Source organism: Phlebotomus papatasi, chromosome 1 (genome assembly GCF_024763615.1).
Source record: "Phlebotomus papatasi isolate M1 chromosome 1, Ppap_2.1, whole genome shotgun sequence".
Classification (NCBI taxonomy): Eukaryota; Metazoa; Arthropoda; class Insecta; order Diptera; family Psychodidae; genus Phlebotomus; species Phlebotomus papatasi.
In genome coordinates, this window is record NC_077222.1 from 98,547,151 (window position 1) to 98,567,909 (window position 20,759).

General features: G+C 34.2%; 1 protein-coding gene across 1 annotated transcript; it reads right to left on the reverse strand.

Annotated features, from left to right (window-relative positions):
• Positions 1 to 3,859: 3,859 nt before the first annotated feature.
• Positions 3,860 to 16,363, reverse strand: LOC129809625 (uncharacterized). Its single transcript, XM_055859587.1, has 10 exons — positions 16,273 to 16,363; positions 14,839 to 15,217; positions 14,277 to 14,612; positions 6,602 to 6,762; positions 6,328 to 6,526; positions 5,382 to 5,573; positions 4,778 to 5,326; positions 4,497 to 4,714; positions 4,176 to 4,435; positions 3,860 to 4,117 (listed from the first exon to the last, which is right to left on the reverse strand). Exons 1-10 carry the CDS (start codon positions 16,361 to 16,363, stop codon positions 3,947 to 3,949), a joined length of 2,556 nt encoding a protein of 851 aa, XP_055715562.1. The 3' UTR covers positions 3,860 to 3,946.
• Positions 16,364 to 20,759: the final 4,396 nt, after the last annotated feature.

Genomic DNA, 20,759 nt, shown 5'->3' on the forward strand with positions numbered 1-20,759 from the left:
TTAATGAGTTTTTAAGGTATTTGGAGATGTTATTTACATGCTAAATGCAGTTGGGTCATTTTAAAATGATATTTTAAAAGTCCTTTAAGATATCTCTTAATATGAGAGCTTTATGTTTCGCACTTGTGAAACCGTAGTGACATATTTAATTATGAACGAATTTTCAAGAGGTGCAGTAGAAAATATATCTTTTTAAAACCAGTAAATTATTTAAATATTTCTTTACTAAATCAGACTTAATTAATTTTGAGAAGTTTATTACGTTATTAACTACCAAGACCTAATGAAAATTTAACGTACGCACCTTGAAAAAGGTAAAATTCTCAGACTTAAAAATGTATGCAATTTTTGTATGCCTTAAATTAAACACACATCTGTAATTTAAGTATGACAACGGCGTAACTTTTGGGTCGAAATGGGGGGGGGGGGTAATGTGATAGGAAAGTGCCCATGCTTGATACTGCAAAATGATGTCCAAGGTTTGTGAATATTTTCTGATTAACACACAAACCGAACGATTATTCCACTGTGACAAAAAAATGTCTCACTTATTAGGTTCATAACCCAACCTCAAATAGTTCCTGGAAATCCTTAGATTTTCTTCAAGAAGAAAATGGAAATTCAGTAGCGATTTTTATACAAGTTGGGTCCGGGGCCTTCCTGTATAATGATTAATTCGACAATTCGGAGGTCTATTTTCACTGTAAAAATTTCACCGCATACAAAAAATTGAACATCAATATTTAGACGGAACTCTAATCTATCTGCCTAAATAGTTTGTACGACTGGTTATTAGTTTTAAAATCACTTTTATGTAATTTTTTAAGCCATGTTTTTATGACATTAGGGCACTAGCGAAAACCATTTTTTCACTTTGAGTCCATGAAAATGTCACTCTGAAACCTTAAAATTCAGGCAACAGGGTTAAAGGTTATGTCAATTGTCGATAAAATTGGAGGTTTACAATAGGTGTAATTATGAAAGAATCACATCTAATTATAGAGTTACCACATTAAAATTATCATTCATGGACCCTTCTTAAAATATAGGATGGACACAGGTAGAATTTATGAATTTGTCACCTTCCACAAAAACAGTGTCTCCAAGTAAAAATATTTTTACATAAATATTAGTTCTGATGAACCCTCTATGTGCCTATGATAGTAGTTTTCCTGAACAGCGACATTAATTAAGAAATAATTATGAAATATCATGTATCGAAATTACGGGTTTGGACCCATTTTTGATTTGTGCATCCTGAAACTAGGAAAAAAGAGCTAGGATCCTTGAGCTAGGAAATGTGAGGCTTAGCACAAGCTATTGAAATATATTGCTTTGAGTCATAACTATTGATTAACATAGGAAAAAAATAGTTTTTATTAAGCTTGGATCGTATCAAGCATGAGCACTTTCCCCTACATAGTTTCTGTCCTTTGATTCCTATGTTCACCTTTAAACGGGCTAGATGCCTAGCAGGTCCGGGACACTCATGTGAGAGATAGAAGATTGGGCAACCAATCCCAATTGTAAATCACGAACCTGAGGCTAACGAACAAGGGATCTGGTCTTTCTAGAGAGGGTTGAGCGACGGGCTAAGAAACTAACAATAACAACCCCTTCCCGTAGAAGCAAAATTGTTACAAAAACTCACAAGGAGCCTCGGATGGGACGGACTTTACGACAACGTTTTGGAGCAATCTGACGGAGAGTCGACAGGAACTGAAGGAGGTTTGTGCGAGAGGCCCAGTTCCTTAAATGAAAGTTGCAGCTACCTAAGTACGAAAGTAAGTAACGGCGTGAATTGTGTAGTTGTTGCTTTAAAAAACATTTTAGACTTTAAGCGGAGACAAGGGTTTTGAATTTTAATGGAACCGTTTTACTGCTTGAACTCTACAGATAGACAAGTTTATATAATTTTTGGATTTTGAGTTATTGGGCTCAAAATTTGGAAGAATTTTGGGAATCTGAATTTCTGAGTTTTATGACGTCGACAAACAGGTCCGTCCGTCCGCAACTTGGAACCACCGGGGAACCCTCTCATAAATCGACCCAAAGACTGCTAACATGCCTTCAAGTCGATCGTAATGAGACTTTAGGAGATATATCCTTTGGAATTTACTATCAGAAGATTCAACCAGTTGTCGACTAAATCTTACATAATTTTTTTCTAAGTTGGTTGATACAATTTTCTTAAAAAACTTAATTCATCAATTAATTTCGTACATTACTTCTACAGAGGTTTGAGTAGGGTCTCGATCAAAAAATTTCTTCTCATTTTATCACAATTATTTTACAAAAGCAAAAGATAGTTCTTCTTCGAAAATTGTACATTATTGTATAAACTGCAAAAACTGCGTATTTTGATTTTGTGTGTCCTTCGGTTAACTTCTAATAACCTGTTAATAAGGAATATCTATTTGGATTCTTAATTTCAGTTAAGAGGAGGTTGTTAGCCTTTGAAAATCGCCAGCCATCGAGGGGATAATTTGCGGTTTTTGATAAAATTTTGACGTGTGTTCTGCCTCAGGAGCGGTTTGAGATTTTTCTTGCTCTTTTTTTTATTTAAAAGTTAATTTTATTGTCCATATACCGATGATGTATTCGATTTGGCATTATGTGTTCATGTATTCATAAAAACCTTTTGGTTTTTCTTTTTAAAAAATAAAAAATATATATTTCTCGAAATTATCTATGTCAAAAATTCTGATTTTTAATTGTTGATCAATACAATTTAGTACGACATTCCATAAAAAAACTCCCAATTTTGAGTGCAATTACCCTAAAATTATATATTTTTTATTTTTTATTTTTTTTAAAGTACTTAAACTCGAAAGTGAAAGCCTTCCTTTTCAGGAAATGTATTACCACAATAATGGTAAACCAACACGGTAAAAAATTCAAAATTTTTGTATTTGTTACTTTACTTTTTTTTTTTTTAAATTTCGTATACTTTTTTTTATTTTAATTTAATTTTGTATTATTTTTCAACTATGTATTTGGTATTTTCGATTTTTTTAGTTTTAAAAAATAGATTTTTAATTTTTTTCTTAAAAATGAAGTAACAAAACTCTAAGTGATATTCAAAAATCGTGTAAACTTTCTAACGTGATAAAATTTTGATTTTGATCTGATTTTTTTTCAAAACTAAAAAATAAACCGAAAATTATAAATTCAAAAAATTTGTTTATTTTACTGTTGCTTAACCCTTTAACGACGAGACAGTTTTCGCTGACCGAAAATCAGCAATAAAAATGAAACAGATAAACAAAACTTGTAAAACTTCTCACATCTAACCTTCGAAAAGCAAACAGAGTCTGATTTGATGTATTTTTTGTCTCTATGAATGATAGGGATAAAAATAGCCCAAAAATTTAAGTAATTTTTCTGACAATACCAATGAATAATATTTTTCGCTTTAATGAAATATATTACGTATGAGTTATTGTAGTTTTTATTTCCAAAAGGATTTTGCTTAAAAAAATTGGAAGTATAAAAAATAAATAAAATCAATTATGCATTTGAGAATTTAAAAATTCGTAATTTTTGAGCTTAAATATTTAACATATAGCATATAGGTGAAAACTTGCAAAAAATATCCTAGATTCCTTCAACCTTCTACTTTGCAAATACGCATAAACATAAGAAAAATATAACTTTAGGTAGTCAGGAAAAATTATTTTCTTTATGGAACACCGGTGTTCCAATCGTCCTTAAAGGGGTAATACTACTAGTACTGAGAAGGAGAGCTTCTACTTTTTAGTTTAACTATTTAAAAATAATTAAAAGAAAATTTTAAATGAAATTCAAAAGTGTAAGCTCTTTTTTGAATGGAATTTTTGAGAATGTAAATTTCGAGAAAAAAATGTAATCAAATTAAAGTAAAATCAATTGCGTCATTACGCTTTCACAAGTACGATTTGAAGAACGATTAGTATTGCTGACTGGATTATTGTTTATCTCCTCTATTGAACTTTTTGAGTTCATTCTGGATGGCCTCTATGAGAGGGGCAGATGAGAGACTTGTAGGTTTTTCAGTATTCTGCGGTGCTAGAACCCTCGTGACGTCAACAACTGGCGCAGCTGGCCGATGAAATGGTCCAGCACTTAGAGGTCTTACCTGTTAAAAAAAGAATAAATTAGTAAATCGCATCATAAAATGAATTTAGGATCCTTACTAATGGGGACGGAGTTGAACTACTCCAGGCTTTTTTCGTAGGCGTAGGGGGTGATATCTCTTCGGTTATCGCCGACGGAGGTATACTTGCAGTAACTGGTCTCATTAGATCCGAAGTATTGTGCTGAAATAACTCATTTTCACTCGATATAGTAGCTGATTTGCCTCGGTTTTCTAACTTGACACCACCAACTTTCGGTTGACCGTTTTGTGTTTGAGGATCAATGTCTTCTGGTGCTACCCCATCCTTCTTTGTATTTGCTGTTGAATAAAATCAGAAGAACAATTAAACACAATTATTTGAGCTGGATCTAACCCTTACCCTTTTTTCTCAGGACTTCCTTTCTGTGTATTTCCCAAACTATTGGTCCTGTAACTCCTGGATCAGTTCCATCGCTGTGACTCCTTATCAACTGGATGTCTTCCAACGTAGCGTTGTTACCATTGCCAGCTTTCATTCTTTCCTCAGCATCGTACAAGTCAAAGTGCGTTACTGTGACTGGCTCTAGGATCCGACTTAGAGGTTCTGGAGCACTACACCTTAGGAAGCAGAACCAAGATTAGGAGTATTTCTGAAAAAAGTTCTTGATTTCTGGTACTTACTTCGGAAAACTCTTAACAGATGCCATGCTGAGGTAGGAGCCAATGCTCCCACTACCTGGGGACTTTTCTCCTTTGTGAAGTACTCTGAGTATCTCTCGGTTTATGGCTTCATTGGGAGAGTCAAACACCGAACTGGCCACTTCGAAGTCATCCGACTTTAGGTGTTCAGGGTACATCTCACTCTTAGCGTACTTCTCGCTGAAATAGTGAGTATTGAAGTCTTCGTTGTGCGATGGGAGAGCGTATGTGGCTTCACTTCTGTCGGAAGATGTCGGAGATGTCTGAACGCCAGCATCATTGATGGACCCTACTCTGTTGTCTGATATTCTGCTCTTCTTACTCTTATACTTATTCTTCTTCCCAGACTGACCCTTTGATATGGTTGCATACATATGATCACTGTGCTCTTGGACATCTTTGTCCTTACTGCCATCTACTACCTTCACGTTCCTCTTGCTGAAGAGCGATGCTGACTTCTCATCGAGGACATCTTGGATATCCAGGTGAGACTTTCGCTTAGGATAGTAGATTGACGAATCTGACGTGGAGCTACGATAATTAATAACTATAACTCTCTTAAATGAATGCCAGAGCTACAAAATACCTGCTAGTTGGAGATGATGGTGGCAGTGGAAATAGGATCGTTGGGGGTTTGCCTTTTTCATTTTTCTGACCATGGCCAAAGCGTGAAGACTTCTGGAAGCCAAAGTTGTCGATACCCAATTCATGCGAATGGGCAGTATGCAAGTTCCCAGTCGGTGTGCTGCTCTGCGATATTAGAGCCTGAGTAGCTAGTCTAAAAAAATATAATTTCAATATTAAAAAAAAATTCTTTATTTAAAAATTGAATTAGGGTAAGTGTGCCAAATTTCGGCATAGTTGCATGCAAGCGCCAAAGTCTCAAGTTTTAAATGTAATATCTTTAATAGAAATTGATTTTTTCATTCCTTCTATTTAAGGAGTGTTCCTTAGAACCTTGTAGACAGTTTATCGTCTTTATTGACTTTAAATTCATTCTTAATACATTTTAAAATAAATAAAAATGTAGACATAGCTTTGGTACCCTATTTCGGCCACCTTCATTCTCATAGTTCCTTGCCCTTCGGGAATTCTTCTAATATCTTTTTCACGTCATCTCGTTTGTCGAAGCTATATTTTTTGTTATTCTTTTGCATTGTATAATCTCTAGATTACGTAAAATATAAAAGTTCATGGAAATCCGAGGAACAAAAAAGGTGGTCGAAATTGCAAGCTGGCCGGAATTTGGCACACTTACCCTATTCAGGGAATTGTTCGTATCAATAACGAATGGAATGCATAAGTGTTGTTCTATGTCAATTTGAAGAACAAAAATTGCAAGGTAAACATAAGCTTTCAACTTTATTGTTGACTTCAAATGGCAATGGAAAACTATACCCCATATTCGTTGAACATTTGCCAGTGCTCAGAAAAAAAAGTGAAAAGAAAAGTGTGATGATGTTTAATAATCTTGTTTGCATATTTTGTGATTCACAAACAGAAAATTCCCCTACATTCGAAAGTTTTCTCACCTGCGAACTTCGGCACTTCGTTTTCTTTTGGCTCTCGTCATTAGCACCAGGCTTATTAGGAGAATTATAAGGAGGAAAAACGATGTGCAAATAATTGCAAACATAATTGGATTTTCAGTAGCAACTTGGAAAATGCCTGAACTTCCGTTCACTAAAATTGAAGGGATCAGAGGTGTGGCCAGGGGTTCCTTCAAGTACGCTGGAAGAAATCATTGGTCAATGTTCGGTAAACATGTCAGAAGTAGTCAAAATTGCTATTAGCAAACAAACTTACGTTCTGCCTTCGTATATACATCGTTTTCCATCACTTTCACCATTTCCTGCTGCGATACCAATTTCATATCATCTGCTGCTGTGACCGCCAGCACGGGTTTTTGACCCACAAACACGGTGTAGATGAATTCCGTTTGGTTAGACAAGGGTACACTGTTGCCCCTGCAAATAATAGTTTGTGTAAAATTAAAGAACGGTTATAGTGTTTTGATTTTTTTTATGAAAGAGTAAGATCAGGGATATCTAGGACGAGGAACTTAGGATAGAGAAGTGTGGGGCAGTTATACACAGCACTTCTTTAAGATCTTTCACGAAATAAATCTAAAACTGTGTTCGAGTTTAGTTGATTTTAAATTAAAAGAAAGTGAGACACCTTTGAATTGGGGCAGCTTTAAAAACGAGCTTTCGTCTTCTATTTTAAAATTGAAACTTTACCTTGCAATGATATAATTTAGCTTCACAAACCATTTCTGAAGATAATATATCACGATAAATCTATTTAAAAATAGTAGAAAAAAGCCGAGTTTCAAGCTGCCCCAGTTCAAAGGTGCCCCACTTCCCCATTTTATAGAAATACTCAAAAAAGTAAAACTTCTCGAATTGATGTAAAACTAACCCTTCTTCGGAATGTTTTTCGATTAGGGGAAACTGGGGCACCACCAAACAGGGGTACCACCAAACACTGCGATTTTTTAAATAGGTATAAGATTTCAGAGAATGAGACTTATATTAAATCATAGATACTATAGGGATGCTTGTCCAGAGTAAGAATGATCCACATGGTTCAAGTAGTTTAGAAATAAGAATCTTTTTTCGCAAAATTGTGAGATTTTGATAATTTTAGTCATTTATATATCTACCTGGAAAATAAAATTGAAATAAGTTACATCAAATTTCACTGCACCAGTACTTTCCTACATGTTTTGGGATAATATTTATGTATCTACTAAAGAAATTAATGTTCACATTTTTTTAAAAGAATATAAAATCCATCACAAAACAGAGTTTGGGGCTCCAACAAACAGGCAAATTTCTCACAATTGCAGATGTCGCGAGCGTAGCTTGAATGGCAAAATTTTTCCTCTTATCTTTCTTACTCTTCATCTCCCTCTTTGTTCGATTTTTGAAATTTATATCCATTCATGGGATTTTCATTCAAGACTCAGGAGAAATATAGTTTCAAGAACCCAATTTTGCATTAAATGATTCTTAAATGATTTTAATCAATGATTGACGAATGATTTCTCGATTTTATTACAAATAATCAGAAGAGCGCGCAAAATTTGAACGTTATGTATAGTGTTTGCCACGATTTTAGTGGCGCTGCTGTCCAGTCAGAAGTCGAATATTGTCAAAATGATGAAAAATCCATTGAAAAATATGTTCGGTGTGCAATGGTTTAGTTTTTTGTTATTTTGGTCACTCATTCTAAATTTTGCAGTGCTTTTTTGAGAATTACTTACATTTTCAATACCTTCTTTATAATTAAGAGTTGTGGTGAATGCCCAAAATGACTTCAATGGGTGAGACAAACAGGTGTTTTTTGGTGCCCCAGAACGTGTTTATTGGTACCCCGGGTGGTTGGAAAAAACCGAAAAATGCATGGTGATACAATTTTCCCTTTCACGGAGAATTGAAGTGCTTCACGTAATCCTTGTATACATTAATATGCAGCCTATACCTAAGACTATAACATGGGGTAAGCAACATTTTTCTAAAATTCACAGTTTTCTTAGGAAATTCAGTCAAAATCGCATCTTTCAAAAGTGTTTGGTGGTACCCCAGTTTCCCCTAACTATATTTTAGAATTCAATAAAGTTGTTTCATTTTTTTTAAGGCTAACTTTTACTCTTTTCCTCCTAAAGTTTACATGAAAATAAAGTTGTAATAACTATTTTTAAAAGTTAAAATAACTCTTTTTCAAATCGTAAAAAATTGATAGATTGTACTAATTTATATTTATTTTCTTTTGTTTTCTTTTAATTTATCATTTTCTTTATTTATTGTTTTTCTTGATCTCGAGGTCTCCATATTGCGATATACTCAGATATGATGCATGTGACGGATTGAAATAATCTTGACTGAAATATAATCGAAAACATTTAAGCATATACTTCGGTCGAGACTAAATTTCACATCAAAAAGAGTACGAGGTTCATTGATATACATTGAGTTAATTTAACTCATTCGTAGAGTTGTTTCAATTTCTACTCCTTGAAATTTACAACGAATAAGAGTACAAATTACATCGATATCCTTCGAGTTAATTCGGCTCGGCGATATAGAGTAATTTAAACTTAACCGTTTTTTAGTGAATAATAAAATAAAAAAAAAATAAAGAAAATAATTAGTGTCCCACAAAATTCAGTATAAAGATTAACGTACAGACAGAGGATAGTTTATTAAATGATATTAAAACTTAGTTTAGAATATAATTAAAATCTTTGATTAAAGCTCAAGGCATATTAAAAATTTAGGGAACTTTTTGAAATTTAAAATTACGAAATTTTTAAAGATTTCCAAAATTAAAGGGACAGATAATCCTAACCGGCTTATGTAGGTGAGATTCTTAACGTGAGCTAACTCGGAGTGCATGCAAATTCGATTTGGAGCTGAAGTTGGGAGACGCCATTCAGTTATCTTGAATCAAATTCGTGAAATTATACAAATTTTGTATTTAAACCAAAATATCAAGGATTTGGATGAACTGACAGAAAAGTGTTATATGGGTGAAATGTAGACCAGAATGTTCTCTATAATTTTGCCGTAGAACTTGAACTCATCGATTACTCAGAAGCCAAGATAATCGAGGTTTTTTGTTTCTTAACTCGTTTTTTCATCCAGAGTGCCCCAAGTAGTGATTTGTTGAACTTCAACTATATCAAAGAATTGTTGTATTTTGCGGGACTTTCCATTTAAACCCCTATTTTAAGTGTCTTGGTGGAGTAGAGGCAGTCAAATTGGCATCTGAGTGATTTCAAAGCGTTATTATGGGAAAAATCAATTTTTTCACACTTAAACGGCAAAATCGGAGTGATAGCGTAGTCTGAGTGGAAAATGATGTATGGACGAAATGTAGAGACAAATGTGCTCTACAATTATATCGAAGTAATCATCAAAATCGGTTCAGCGACAGTCGAGATAATTGAGGTTATGTGATATTGAAATTGGTTTTTCGACTGTGGCGCCCCTGGTGTTGGTCCCACGAAGTTCAAATATTCTAGAAAGTTGTAGTATTTGGTGAGATCTTTCGTTTAAGCCCTCATTCATCAAAATCGGTCACATAGAACCGGAGATATGATTTTTTGAATTTCGTGAACTTTGACCCCTCATATCTCCGGTTCTATTGAAACCACAGCGTACATACGCACCATTTTGGAAACGTCCTAGACTGGACTACAACATACTAAAATTTCATTAACTTGCACAATGCCGTTTTTGAGAAAAGTGACTTTGAATTTCGATGAATTTTGACGCTATCACAGCGCCACCTGTGGTGACTTTTTGAACTTCCATCTGAAAGTGCTCATCGAGACGAAACCAAAAAGGTAAAATTTAGGTCGCTATGTTAATTAGAACCGGAGATAGAGGCCGGTCAATGTTCGAACTTTGACCCCTTATAGCTCGGGTCAGGGGTTTTAGATCGACTTAAGGTTTTTTTTGTTTGATAGGTATAATCAACGGCTACAACATACTAAATTTTCAGCCCGATGCACAATGGAATTTTTGAGTTATTTAACTTTTAAGATTTAAAAATTTTCTTTTTAAAAAAAGCGCCCCTAGCGGTGGTTTTATGAACTTGCGATGTTAGAAGGGGAAGTGGCATTTCACGAGAGCTTTCCAAAAAGCCCTCACTCTTTAAATTCTGACAATTAGAACCGGAGTTATGGCCATTTTAAGAAATTTTTTTTGGACCCTTATAGCTCGGGTCAGGGGGGTCGGGGGACCTTAAGTTTGGTATTGATGGAAAGCTCTAAGGCCCAGCTATAACATACTAAAATTTGAGTCCGCTGAATGCCATAGGGGCGGAGCTATTGAGAAAACAAAGAAAGGGTGGTCTTCAAAATGGCGGAAGGAGGGGTGGGGGGTGGGGGGTCAATGCACCAAGTTGCAATTTTCACCCGATATATAACCTTTGCCGAAAACCGCAAGTCGATATCTTTTTTAGTTTAGGAGCTATTAAGCTCCAAAGGGCGGCCGGCCGGCTGGCCGGCCGGCCGGCCGGCCGGCCGCTCTTTGGAGCTTAATAGCTCCTAAACTAAAAAAGATATCGACTTGCGGTTTTCGGCAAAGGTTATATATCGGGTGAAAATTGCAACTTGGTGCATAGACCCCCCACCCCCCACCCCCCCTTCCGCCATTTTGAAGACCCCCCTTTTTTTGTTTTCTCAATAGCTCCGCCCCTGTGGCATTCAGCGGACTCAAATTTTAGTATATTATAGCTGGGCCTTGGAGCTTTCCATCAATATCAAACTTAAGGTCCCCCGACCCCCCTGACCCGAGCTATAAGGGTCCAAAAAAAATTTCTTAAAATGGCCATAACTCCGGTTCTAATTGTCAGAATTTAAAAAGTGAGGGCTTTTTGGAAAGCTCTCGTGAAATGCCACTTCCCCTTCTAACATCGTAAGTTCATAAAACCACCGATAGGGGCGCTTTTTTTAAAAAGAAAATTTTTAAATCTTAAAAGTTAAATAACTCAAAAATTCCATTGTGCATCGGGCTGAAAATTTAGTATGTTGTAGCCGTTGATTATACCTATCAAACAAAAAAAACCTTAAGTCGATCCATAACCCCTGACCCGAGCTATAAGGGGTCAAAGTTTGAACATTGACCGGCCTCTATCTCCGGTTCTAATTAACATAGCGACCTAAATTTTACCTTTTTGGTTTCGTCTCGATGAGCACTTTCAGATGGAAGTTCAAAAAGTCACCACAGGTGGCGCTGTGATAGCGTCAAAATTCATCGAAATTCAAAGTCACTTTTCTCAAAAACGGCATTGTGCAAGTTAATGAAATTTTAGTATGTTGTAGTCCAGTCTAGGACGTTTCCAAAATGGTGCATATGCGCGCTGTGGTTAAAACAGAACCGGAGATATGAGGGGTCAAAGTTCACGAAATTCAAAAAATCATATCTCCGGTTCTATGTGACCGATTTTGATGAGTGAGGGCTTAAACGAAAGATCTCACCAAATACTACAACTTTCTAGAATATTTGAACTTCGTGGGACCAACACCAGGGGCGCCACAGTCGAAAAACCAATTTCAATATCACATAACCTCAATTATCTCGACTGTCGCTGAACCGATTTTGATGATTACTTCGACACAATTGTAGAACACATTTGTCTCTACATTTCGTCCATACATCATTTTCCGCTCAGACTACGCTATCACTCCGATTTTGCCGTTTAAGTGTGAAAAAAATGATTTTTCCCATAAAAACGCTTTGAAATCACTCAGATGCCAATTTGACTGCCTCTACTCCACCAAGACACTTAAAATAGGGTTTTAAATAGAAAGTCCCACAAAATACAACAATTCTTTGAAATTGTTGAAGCTCAACAAATGACTACTTGGGGCACTCTGGATGAAAAAACGAGTTAAGAAACAAAAAACCTCGCTTATCTTGGCTTCTGAGTAATCGATGAGATCATGTTCTATGGGAAAATTATAGAGAACATTCTGGTCTACATTTCATCCATATATCACTTTTCTATCAGTTCATCCAAATCCTTGATATTTTGGTTTAAATACAAAATTTGTATAATTTCACGAATTTGATTCAAGATAACTGAATGGCGTCTCCCAACTTCAGCTCTAAATCGAATTTGCATGCACTCCGAGTTAGCTCACGTTAAGAATCTCACCTACATAAGCCGGTTAGGATTATCTGTCCCTTTAGTTTTTGAATCAACCGAGAAGGTTTCTAGAAACAATCCCACAAAATTTTAAATATCAATCTGGAAATTTGAAAAATAAAGTATTTAGTTTCTAAAATCATCCCAGAATATTTCTAGAATACCTAAAATCCTAAATAGGTGTTTGTTTTATCTATTGATACCTTATTTCATTTATTAACGTAACTTTTTTTCTGTATTATTTGGATTATTTGACATAAATGAATTACATTTACTAATTTATTACTTAACGAAAATTATCGGTTATGTAGCTGAACTTAAAAAAATATTACATATTTATTTAAGTTAAGAACTTTACTTTTCAAAAAATATATATATTTTTTGAAACTCAGCTAAGAAAACCTTATTGCATAAATTCAAAATCAATTAAAATCCCAACTTCTTGAAGTTCTTAAACTTTTTCATCTTTTTACTTTTTTGTTTCTTCTCTTCTTCCTTGTACTCTGAAAAAAATATTTTGCCAAATTAACAAGATAAGTTTGTAAAAAGGATGTTCTTCCATACAGAATATGGAAAAGTTTTGTCAAATCGGCGGCCAACTGGATCTTGTTAAAAGTTTGTCAAAAGAGTGTTTTTCTATATAAAATGCAAGAAAAAGTTTTGTCAAATTGGCAAATAACATTCTTTTGACAAAATTTCAACAAAGTCCATTTGTTCGTTTAACAAGATATTTTTTTCAGAGTAGGACAGAAAGAGAATGATACATTTCAACCTCCCAGAATATAAGTCGAAGAAGTAAATTTTTTACAAAATTAGTTTTTTTCTCTTTTAGGGTACTCCTTGACACCGTCTACCTTCCTTGTGAATATTAAACCGGAAAGTTAATTATTCCCAAAGTTATAGGGGTTTCAAATATTAAAAATCCCATACTCATTATGTAAAATCTTAATTTGAAATCGCTCTCCTGTAAATTTGGTCATTCGCGAGTTATTCATTTTATATTCTGAGCTGTCGATTTTAAAAAGCTCTTCCACCTAAAAGATGCTTCTGCCTGAATATTTGCCCCTGTAAATTCGAAATAGTAATATGTAAAATTTTCAACACTTTTGTTCCTTGTCTTTCTCCTAAAATAAAGTTGTAATACATTAAAAAGATAGCTATAGTTTGTATTCTATCTGAACTATCTCAGAGTTGTCCTTTGAATAGGACATTGAAAAAATTGTCAGACGAAAAATGGGCTTCTGGTCAATACCTATAAGTTACGTTTTACAAAGATAAATGCTCAGAACAAGTCTACCTGCAACAATAATGGCATTTAGGGTCGAAGGAACACCTGTTCGGCAGGGAATACTTATTGGCAATTTAGTTAAAATATTGAAATTTATCTACATTATGAAGTTTACTCACATTTTACTATAAATATAGGTGTTCCTTTGGCCCTAATTTAACGTTTTTCACTAATAATAAAATTAATACTGTAAGTGCGGGAGACTTTGTCCCCTGAGGGTGACTTTGACACCTTCCTCTTTGTAAGATTTTCTTTATTTTTAAAACATAGGATGGTCTTTACCGATCCGATCAGGAGAGTGATTTTAAGTTCAGATTTTACATCTGAGCGGTGAGAATAGTTCTTAACTCTTTAAGGACGAGCAAAACATAACTTCAGATGGCCGTAGGAACAATTTCATTTTTGGGTCACCCGTGACCCAATCCTCCTTAAAGGGTTAAACATTCAAATTAAAGAAAAGCTTACGAACAGGAGGGTGCCAAAGTCACCCCCAGGGGACAAAGTCACTCTCACTTACGATAGGTATATTACCGTTTTTCATTGATGTAATCCACAAGATTTTCTTCGTTCTTTAAATCATATTCTGTCCACTGAGTTGAATTATGAATAATGACTCTCACAGACCGCTGATGAGTCTGATCTATGGTCCTGTAGAAGTTTTTCGTATTATTTTTCATCGTAAGATTAGCTTTTGCCACAAAGTTTGTTGTTTTATTCTCTGCATCGTCATTTAGAAGGGTTTTAGTCGGAGCTATTACAAAGCTTGAGTTGTCTTCTTCTTGAGAGTTCCTCTTTCTTCTTCGGTAATGGTTTTCCAAAGATAATGGGGTTGTGGCATTAACTATTCCCAGATGCCGAGCCTGTTGCCTGAAAAATTTTATAATTCAAGTTAAATGCATATTTTCGGTTTTATTGTAGAGTCAAAAGGAACACCTATTGGAACCCTATTTTGTAGCATTTTGGATATGAAATTTGAACATCTATTATTATAGCAAGAGGTAGATTAATAAAAATTTCAATATTTTTAAAAAATTGCCAAAAGTGTTCCCTGCCAAATAGGTGTTCCTTGTACCCTAAGTCTTATTAAACTTACCGAGAGAATGCTAATCTGTAGAGCTTTGCTAATTTTTCCTCAATCATCTTAAAGTCTTTGGTGCTGAAGAATCCCGCCACAACGGTTAAGAGCCAGTATCTACGGTCACTCGGTGAGTAACTGATGGAATTGGGATCCTCATTGGAACAGTCAAAAACGCAAAGGGGATCTGTTTCTCCTTCTGCGTATCCATCGATGTAAACTGTGGCCAAAACCGTGGAAGTCTTAATGAAGGTGTGTTTGACATGGGTTGAGCCTGAATCACTTGATGGCTTCCGTAAGTAGGCAGGAGGACCATCTCCAGAACCTGTCCAAAAGAAGTCCTCAAGATGGATTTCTTGCTCAGATCCATGGAGCGTGTTCCCGTTTAGATGGGTCCCTGAGAAATTAAAAGTAAAGATTTATAAAAATTAAAAAAAAAATAATTTTCAACGTTAATAAATTGTGAAATTTAATAAAATATCCCAAAAATAGAGGAGACCAGAGTTCATGAACTTGTGCAAAATTTTGTTTACAAATTTAATTTTGGAATCTGTCGACGATATTGTCTAAACAAATATTTCTTCTGATATATAATTCACTTCCGTGATAGCATAGAAAAATATTCATATGTGAAACATGAATGAAGGCAAATTTGGAAAGTACTCATAAAAGGATGAAAACTCAGTATTGATTAAATACTTTAGCGAATTGTTTCGTGTTTATTCAATTTGTTTACAAGAACTAAACAAATACGGAAGATCTCACGCTACATATATAATATATTATATTTTTTTATAACTATGATAGATGCACCAACATGGTCATAATAAATAGAACTGTGATTAAGAAAAATGAATTTAAAATTACTGGATAAGTTTCAATCGAGAAGAAAGTTTTTGGGGAAATTGGAACATATGGAAGAAACTTTGCTTAATCATTCTTCAGACTATTAAGATAATATCTATGATAGAACTTTGAACTTTTATGATATTGTTATAACAACTCCCGAGTTTGATCAATGTTTGCAAACGTTGCCATAGAATGGGAAGCCTGATTTTCTGTGGCTGGAAGATAATTAATTTAGATTGAGACCAGAAAAAAGCCAAATTTAGAATACTTCCCCATAGTGTTCTAAATTAGAAATGTTCCACTTTCGACTATGAGAATATTCACAATTCCGCACAAAAATAGAAAACGAAATAAATGAGAATTATAATTGAGAGCTGACAAGATAATTGGCTTTTTTATTAATCCCGCAGGTAAAATGAATTGCACTGTAAATAATTTGCTTTCAGGTGCTCGTAGAAATTCTGTGTAAAAACTGGGATAGTGGCCGGAAGTGTGATCATCCACGCATATCTCTCATTTAAACTAGCATAAGTTTCAAATATGAGACTTACCTACACATAAAGAGATACACCAAAGCTAATCCAAATGGAATATGTTACATACCTTGAGTAAGATATTGTTCCAAATTCGATGCATATGTATCACTGAGGAACACTGATATGCAGAAAAGTACACTAATAGTAGAATGTATCATGTGTCCATGAGAATGATGCACTAAAGATGATATCATAGCTTGCACAAAATCATAATTTAATCTTTCAATTGAACTTCTGGATAATTTTTATAATTTTCACTGGTGGTTATTCCACAAACTCTGATTCTGCAGAATGTCAATTTCATACTGGACTTGATAGAGCGAGTATGAGACTTTTTGTTGGAACTCTGCCGTTTCCATGGAACCGGAAGTAAACTCGACTAACTTAACGTTATTTACTCTCCCACTACAACGCAACAGCTGTTGCTGGGAGATACAAACTACACGTGAATTTTCCTGGAGGCATGGAAATGGGAAATATGAGAAGAATCTCAGAATAATTCCTTTTTTGTTCACTTGAAAATAAGATTATCTATTGGAATTAATTAGTGTATCTTTTGACTTTCTTTTTGAAGATGTTTCAGTAGAAAATATATGCGTTGTTTTTATATTTTAGAGATAGTAAGATTATTATACAGACTGTAAATGATGTACTCATCCAAAAAAATAAGCAAAGCAAGTTCTCATTTTCCATAAAGTTAGAAAAAAATAGTTTGAAAGGATAAAGAATATTGATTGAAAACTAAAATTTAGCGTACTTATTTAAAGCTAATAGGGAAGGGGAAAGCAGTAGCAGCTAAGTGAGTTTTTTTTTTAAAGATTTATTTGCTAAACGTTAGTGTCTCTTGGGTATGCCTATCATTAAATACACCGCACTATTTTTGGATAATTATTTATTATTCCAAAAATGTGTGCAGTAGACTCTCGCTAATTCGGCTCTTTTAAGATCGGGCTATTTTTTAATTCGGGTGGCAGTTAAATTCAAAAAAATGTTTATTGACGTTTTTCAAGTTTGATTATGATTATCAAATGAAGCAAATATGCTCAAATTTGCTATGGTTTGTCTTAGTTTTGATGTGTTTTTGCATTATTAAAGAGTTTTCATGAAATTTAAAATAATCATGAGTATGTAAACTCGATATGTGTATGCAGATGAATAAAAAATCGTTGTATATCAAAAAATTTGTCGCCTGAATTTCTCTCTAATTCAGGTGACATTTCGGTCCCAAATGCCCGAATTTGAGAGAGTCTACTGTATTTTCGAAAGTAATTTATGCTTGAAACTACCCCACCCTAACCTATATGAACAATATTCTAATTATATAGGTCAAGATGGTTTTTCTTGGGTATTGGCTATCTGAAAAGTCCAGTACCTCTTCTATATAATAATTTGTTTATATTTTATTTAAAAAAATTATATTTTATTATTTTATTATAAAAGTATGCTTACTTTAAACTGTGCAATCACATTTTCCTTTGATCTAGAGACTTTTCTGATGTAAAAAAAAACTCTCATAGCCAGGATAGTGAAATTTTAGAATATCGCACTTCTGCGATTTGAGTGGCATGAAAAATTTTGATTTTTAAATTATTACAGATTTAGCTAGAGAATTCTTTGCTATATAGGGTAAGTGTACCAAATTTCGGCCAGATTGCAATTCCGGCCACTTTTTTTACTCCTCGAACTTCAATGAATTTTTGGTTTTTGCATACTGTAGAAATTATACAATACAAAAAATAGAAAAACTGTCGCTGCGACGAACGTGATGATGTGAAATGACATTGGACATTGGAAAAGAAGATTTTAAATAACTAAAAAAATCCTCTGTGCATCGGGCTAAAATTTTAGTATGTTATAGACGCTGATTATACCTATCAAACAAAAAAATACTTAAGTCGATCCATAACCCCTGACCCGATCTATAAGGGGTCAAAGTTCGAATATTGACGGGCCTCTATCTCCGGTTCTAATTAACATATTGACCTAAATTTTAGGTTTTTGGTTTCGTCTCGATGAGCACTTTCAGATGAAAGTTCAAAAAGTCACCACAGGTGGCGCTGCGATAGCGTCAAAATTCAAACTCATTTTTCTCAAAAATTCAAATCAAATTTTAGAGTGTTTTAGTCTAGTCTAGGACGTTTCCAAAAAGGGGAGTAAGTGCGCTGTGGTTATAATAAAATCGGAGATATGAGGGGTCAAAGTTCATGAAATTCAAAAAATCATATCTCCGGTTCTATTTGACCGATTTTGATGAGTGAGGGCTCAAACGAAAGATCTCACTAAATGATATAACTTTCTGAAACATTTGAACTTCGTGGGACCAACACCAGGGGCGCTGCAGTCGAAAAACCAATTTCAATATCACATAACCTCAATTATCTCGATTGTCTGTGAACTGATTTTGATGATTACTTCGACATAATTGTAGAGGACATTTATCTCTACATTTCGTCCATACATCATTTTCCACTCAGACTACGCTATCACTCCGATTTTGCCGTTTAAGTGTGAAAAAATTGATTTTTCCCATAATAACGCTTTGAAATCACGCAGATGCCTATTTGACTGCCTCTACTCCACCAAGACACTTAAAACAGGGTTTTAAATGGAAAGTCCCGCAAAATACAACAATTCTTTGATATAGTTGAAGTTCAACAAATGACTACTTGGGGCACTCTGGATGAAAAAACGAGTTAAGAAACAAAAAACCTCGCTTATCTTGACTTCTGAGTAATCGATGAGATCATGTTCTATAGGAAAATTATAAAGAATATTCTGGTCTACATTTCACCCATATATCACTTTTCTGTCAGTCCATCCAAATCCAAATCCTTGATATTTTTGTTTAAATAAAAAAAATGTATAATTTCACGAATTTGATTCAATATAAGTGAATGGCGTTCCCCAACTTCAGCTCTAAATCGAATTTGCATGCATTCCGAGTTAGCTCACGTTAAGAATCTCACCTACATAAGCCGGTTAGGATTATTTGTCCATTTTATTTAATTTCACAATTGTTTTATTGAGTTAAATTACATTATGTTAAACCTCAGTGCTCAGTTTCTTTTAGAAAGATGCAAGAAAATTGTAGGTGAAAATGGGGCACCTTTGAATTGGAGCAGCTTTGAAATTGGGCTTTTTTCACCTATTTTTAAATGGAATCACAATTGATTTGTTGAGCTGAATTATATCATAATAAACGTTTAGTTTCATTTGAAAAGAAGAGAAAATAGCCCAATTTCGAAGCTGCCCTAATTCAAAGATTCCCCATTTTCTCCCTATATCAATATGTCTCCACAGCTCAAAGTAACACCACCTCCCCCTACACTGAGAAAAAAATAGGGGTGAGATTCACTTTTTTTCCTCATAACTTTAACACTTTTTATGTGTAAAAATATATCAACATCTTTTAATGTTATTTTACACCTTTTCAAGTGTAAAAATAACATGAAAAAGGGTAACTTTAACCCCTAATACACCTTAAAAGCATAATATTTACACCGATTTCGGATCAATACTGCAGGGTAAAATTAACATTTCCAGAATGTTGTTTTAAATTTTTCGGATTTCTCTCAATGTATGGATATGTCCACTGTCCAGCTTCCTTTAGAAACGTGCGCAAAATAGCGTTTTCAGTGTAGCCCCAGCTCAATGTAGCTCATCTCTCCCCTAGGTCGATAATGCTAATTAATGGCATCATCACCTTATTTAAATTCGATGTGAAAAGAAAATTTCGTCTCTTAATTCAGCAAAGTTTCTATTTCCTCTGATTTAGTGCAGTAAGTAGAATAATTATCGATTAGAGTAATGATTTGACAATGGATCTCATAAAGCTTCCCAAAACAACATCATTGGTGTAATTTTGCGTTTACTAATTCCAAATATCACATTAATTAAATGTCGTGTAAAATTAACCCCTCAATTTATATTTGGTTTATGTATAGACTGTTTTCGAACGAGAAAGCCTGTGTCTTCTCTAAGATTTCTTAAGAGTTCTTTAAGATTTCGAAAATAGTCTAATTAACATATCTTCACTTAAATCAGCAATTCTCGTAAAGTAGTAGGGAGATATACAGATTATACGATAATTGCTAATTTATGTGACCGATATCTCAATTATTGGTGCGGAGAATGGCTTTAATATTTAATGGTCAATTTTAATACAACTTAAAAAAAATATAAATGGAAGTTTTATTTAATTGTGAGAAAGTGATTTTAAATATTATTTCAGTAATTAAGTTTAATTGCAGGATAATTATTGTATATTTGTTTTTAATTATTTGTTTTTTTTTGGGGTAATTTATTTGGTTATTAATTGGGTAAAATTATGTAGTTTTTGATGCGTCATTAATGGGTTTCTTTTATGCAATGTGCAAAGATGATTTTCACCGAAGGGAAAATTTATTCTGAGCACTTGCGAATTTTCCATAAGTACATAAACCACTGGGTTGTGGTGCCATCTGATGAGGGGTGCAGGTATTACTGCCGAATCATCTACGTCGAATAATCGATCTAGTTCTTCGTTTATATAAAAAGTTTTCCCCATTTTCATTC

Coding starts and splice junctions, on each gene's coding strand:
- LOC129809625 (XM_055859587.1), bottom strand. CDS start 16,363: ATGATACATTCTACTATTAGTGTACTTTTCTGCATATCAGTGTTCCTC. Junction 15,218..16,272: donor GGAACAATATCTTACTCAAG/GTATGTAACATA, acceptor TTAATTTCTCAG/GGACCCATCTAAACGGGAAC. Junction 4,715..4,777: donor TCTGTTAAGAGTTTTCCGAA/GTAAGTACCAGA, acceptor CTGCTTCCTAAG/GTGTAGTGCTCCAGAACCTC.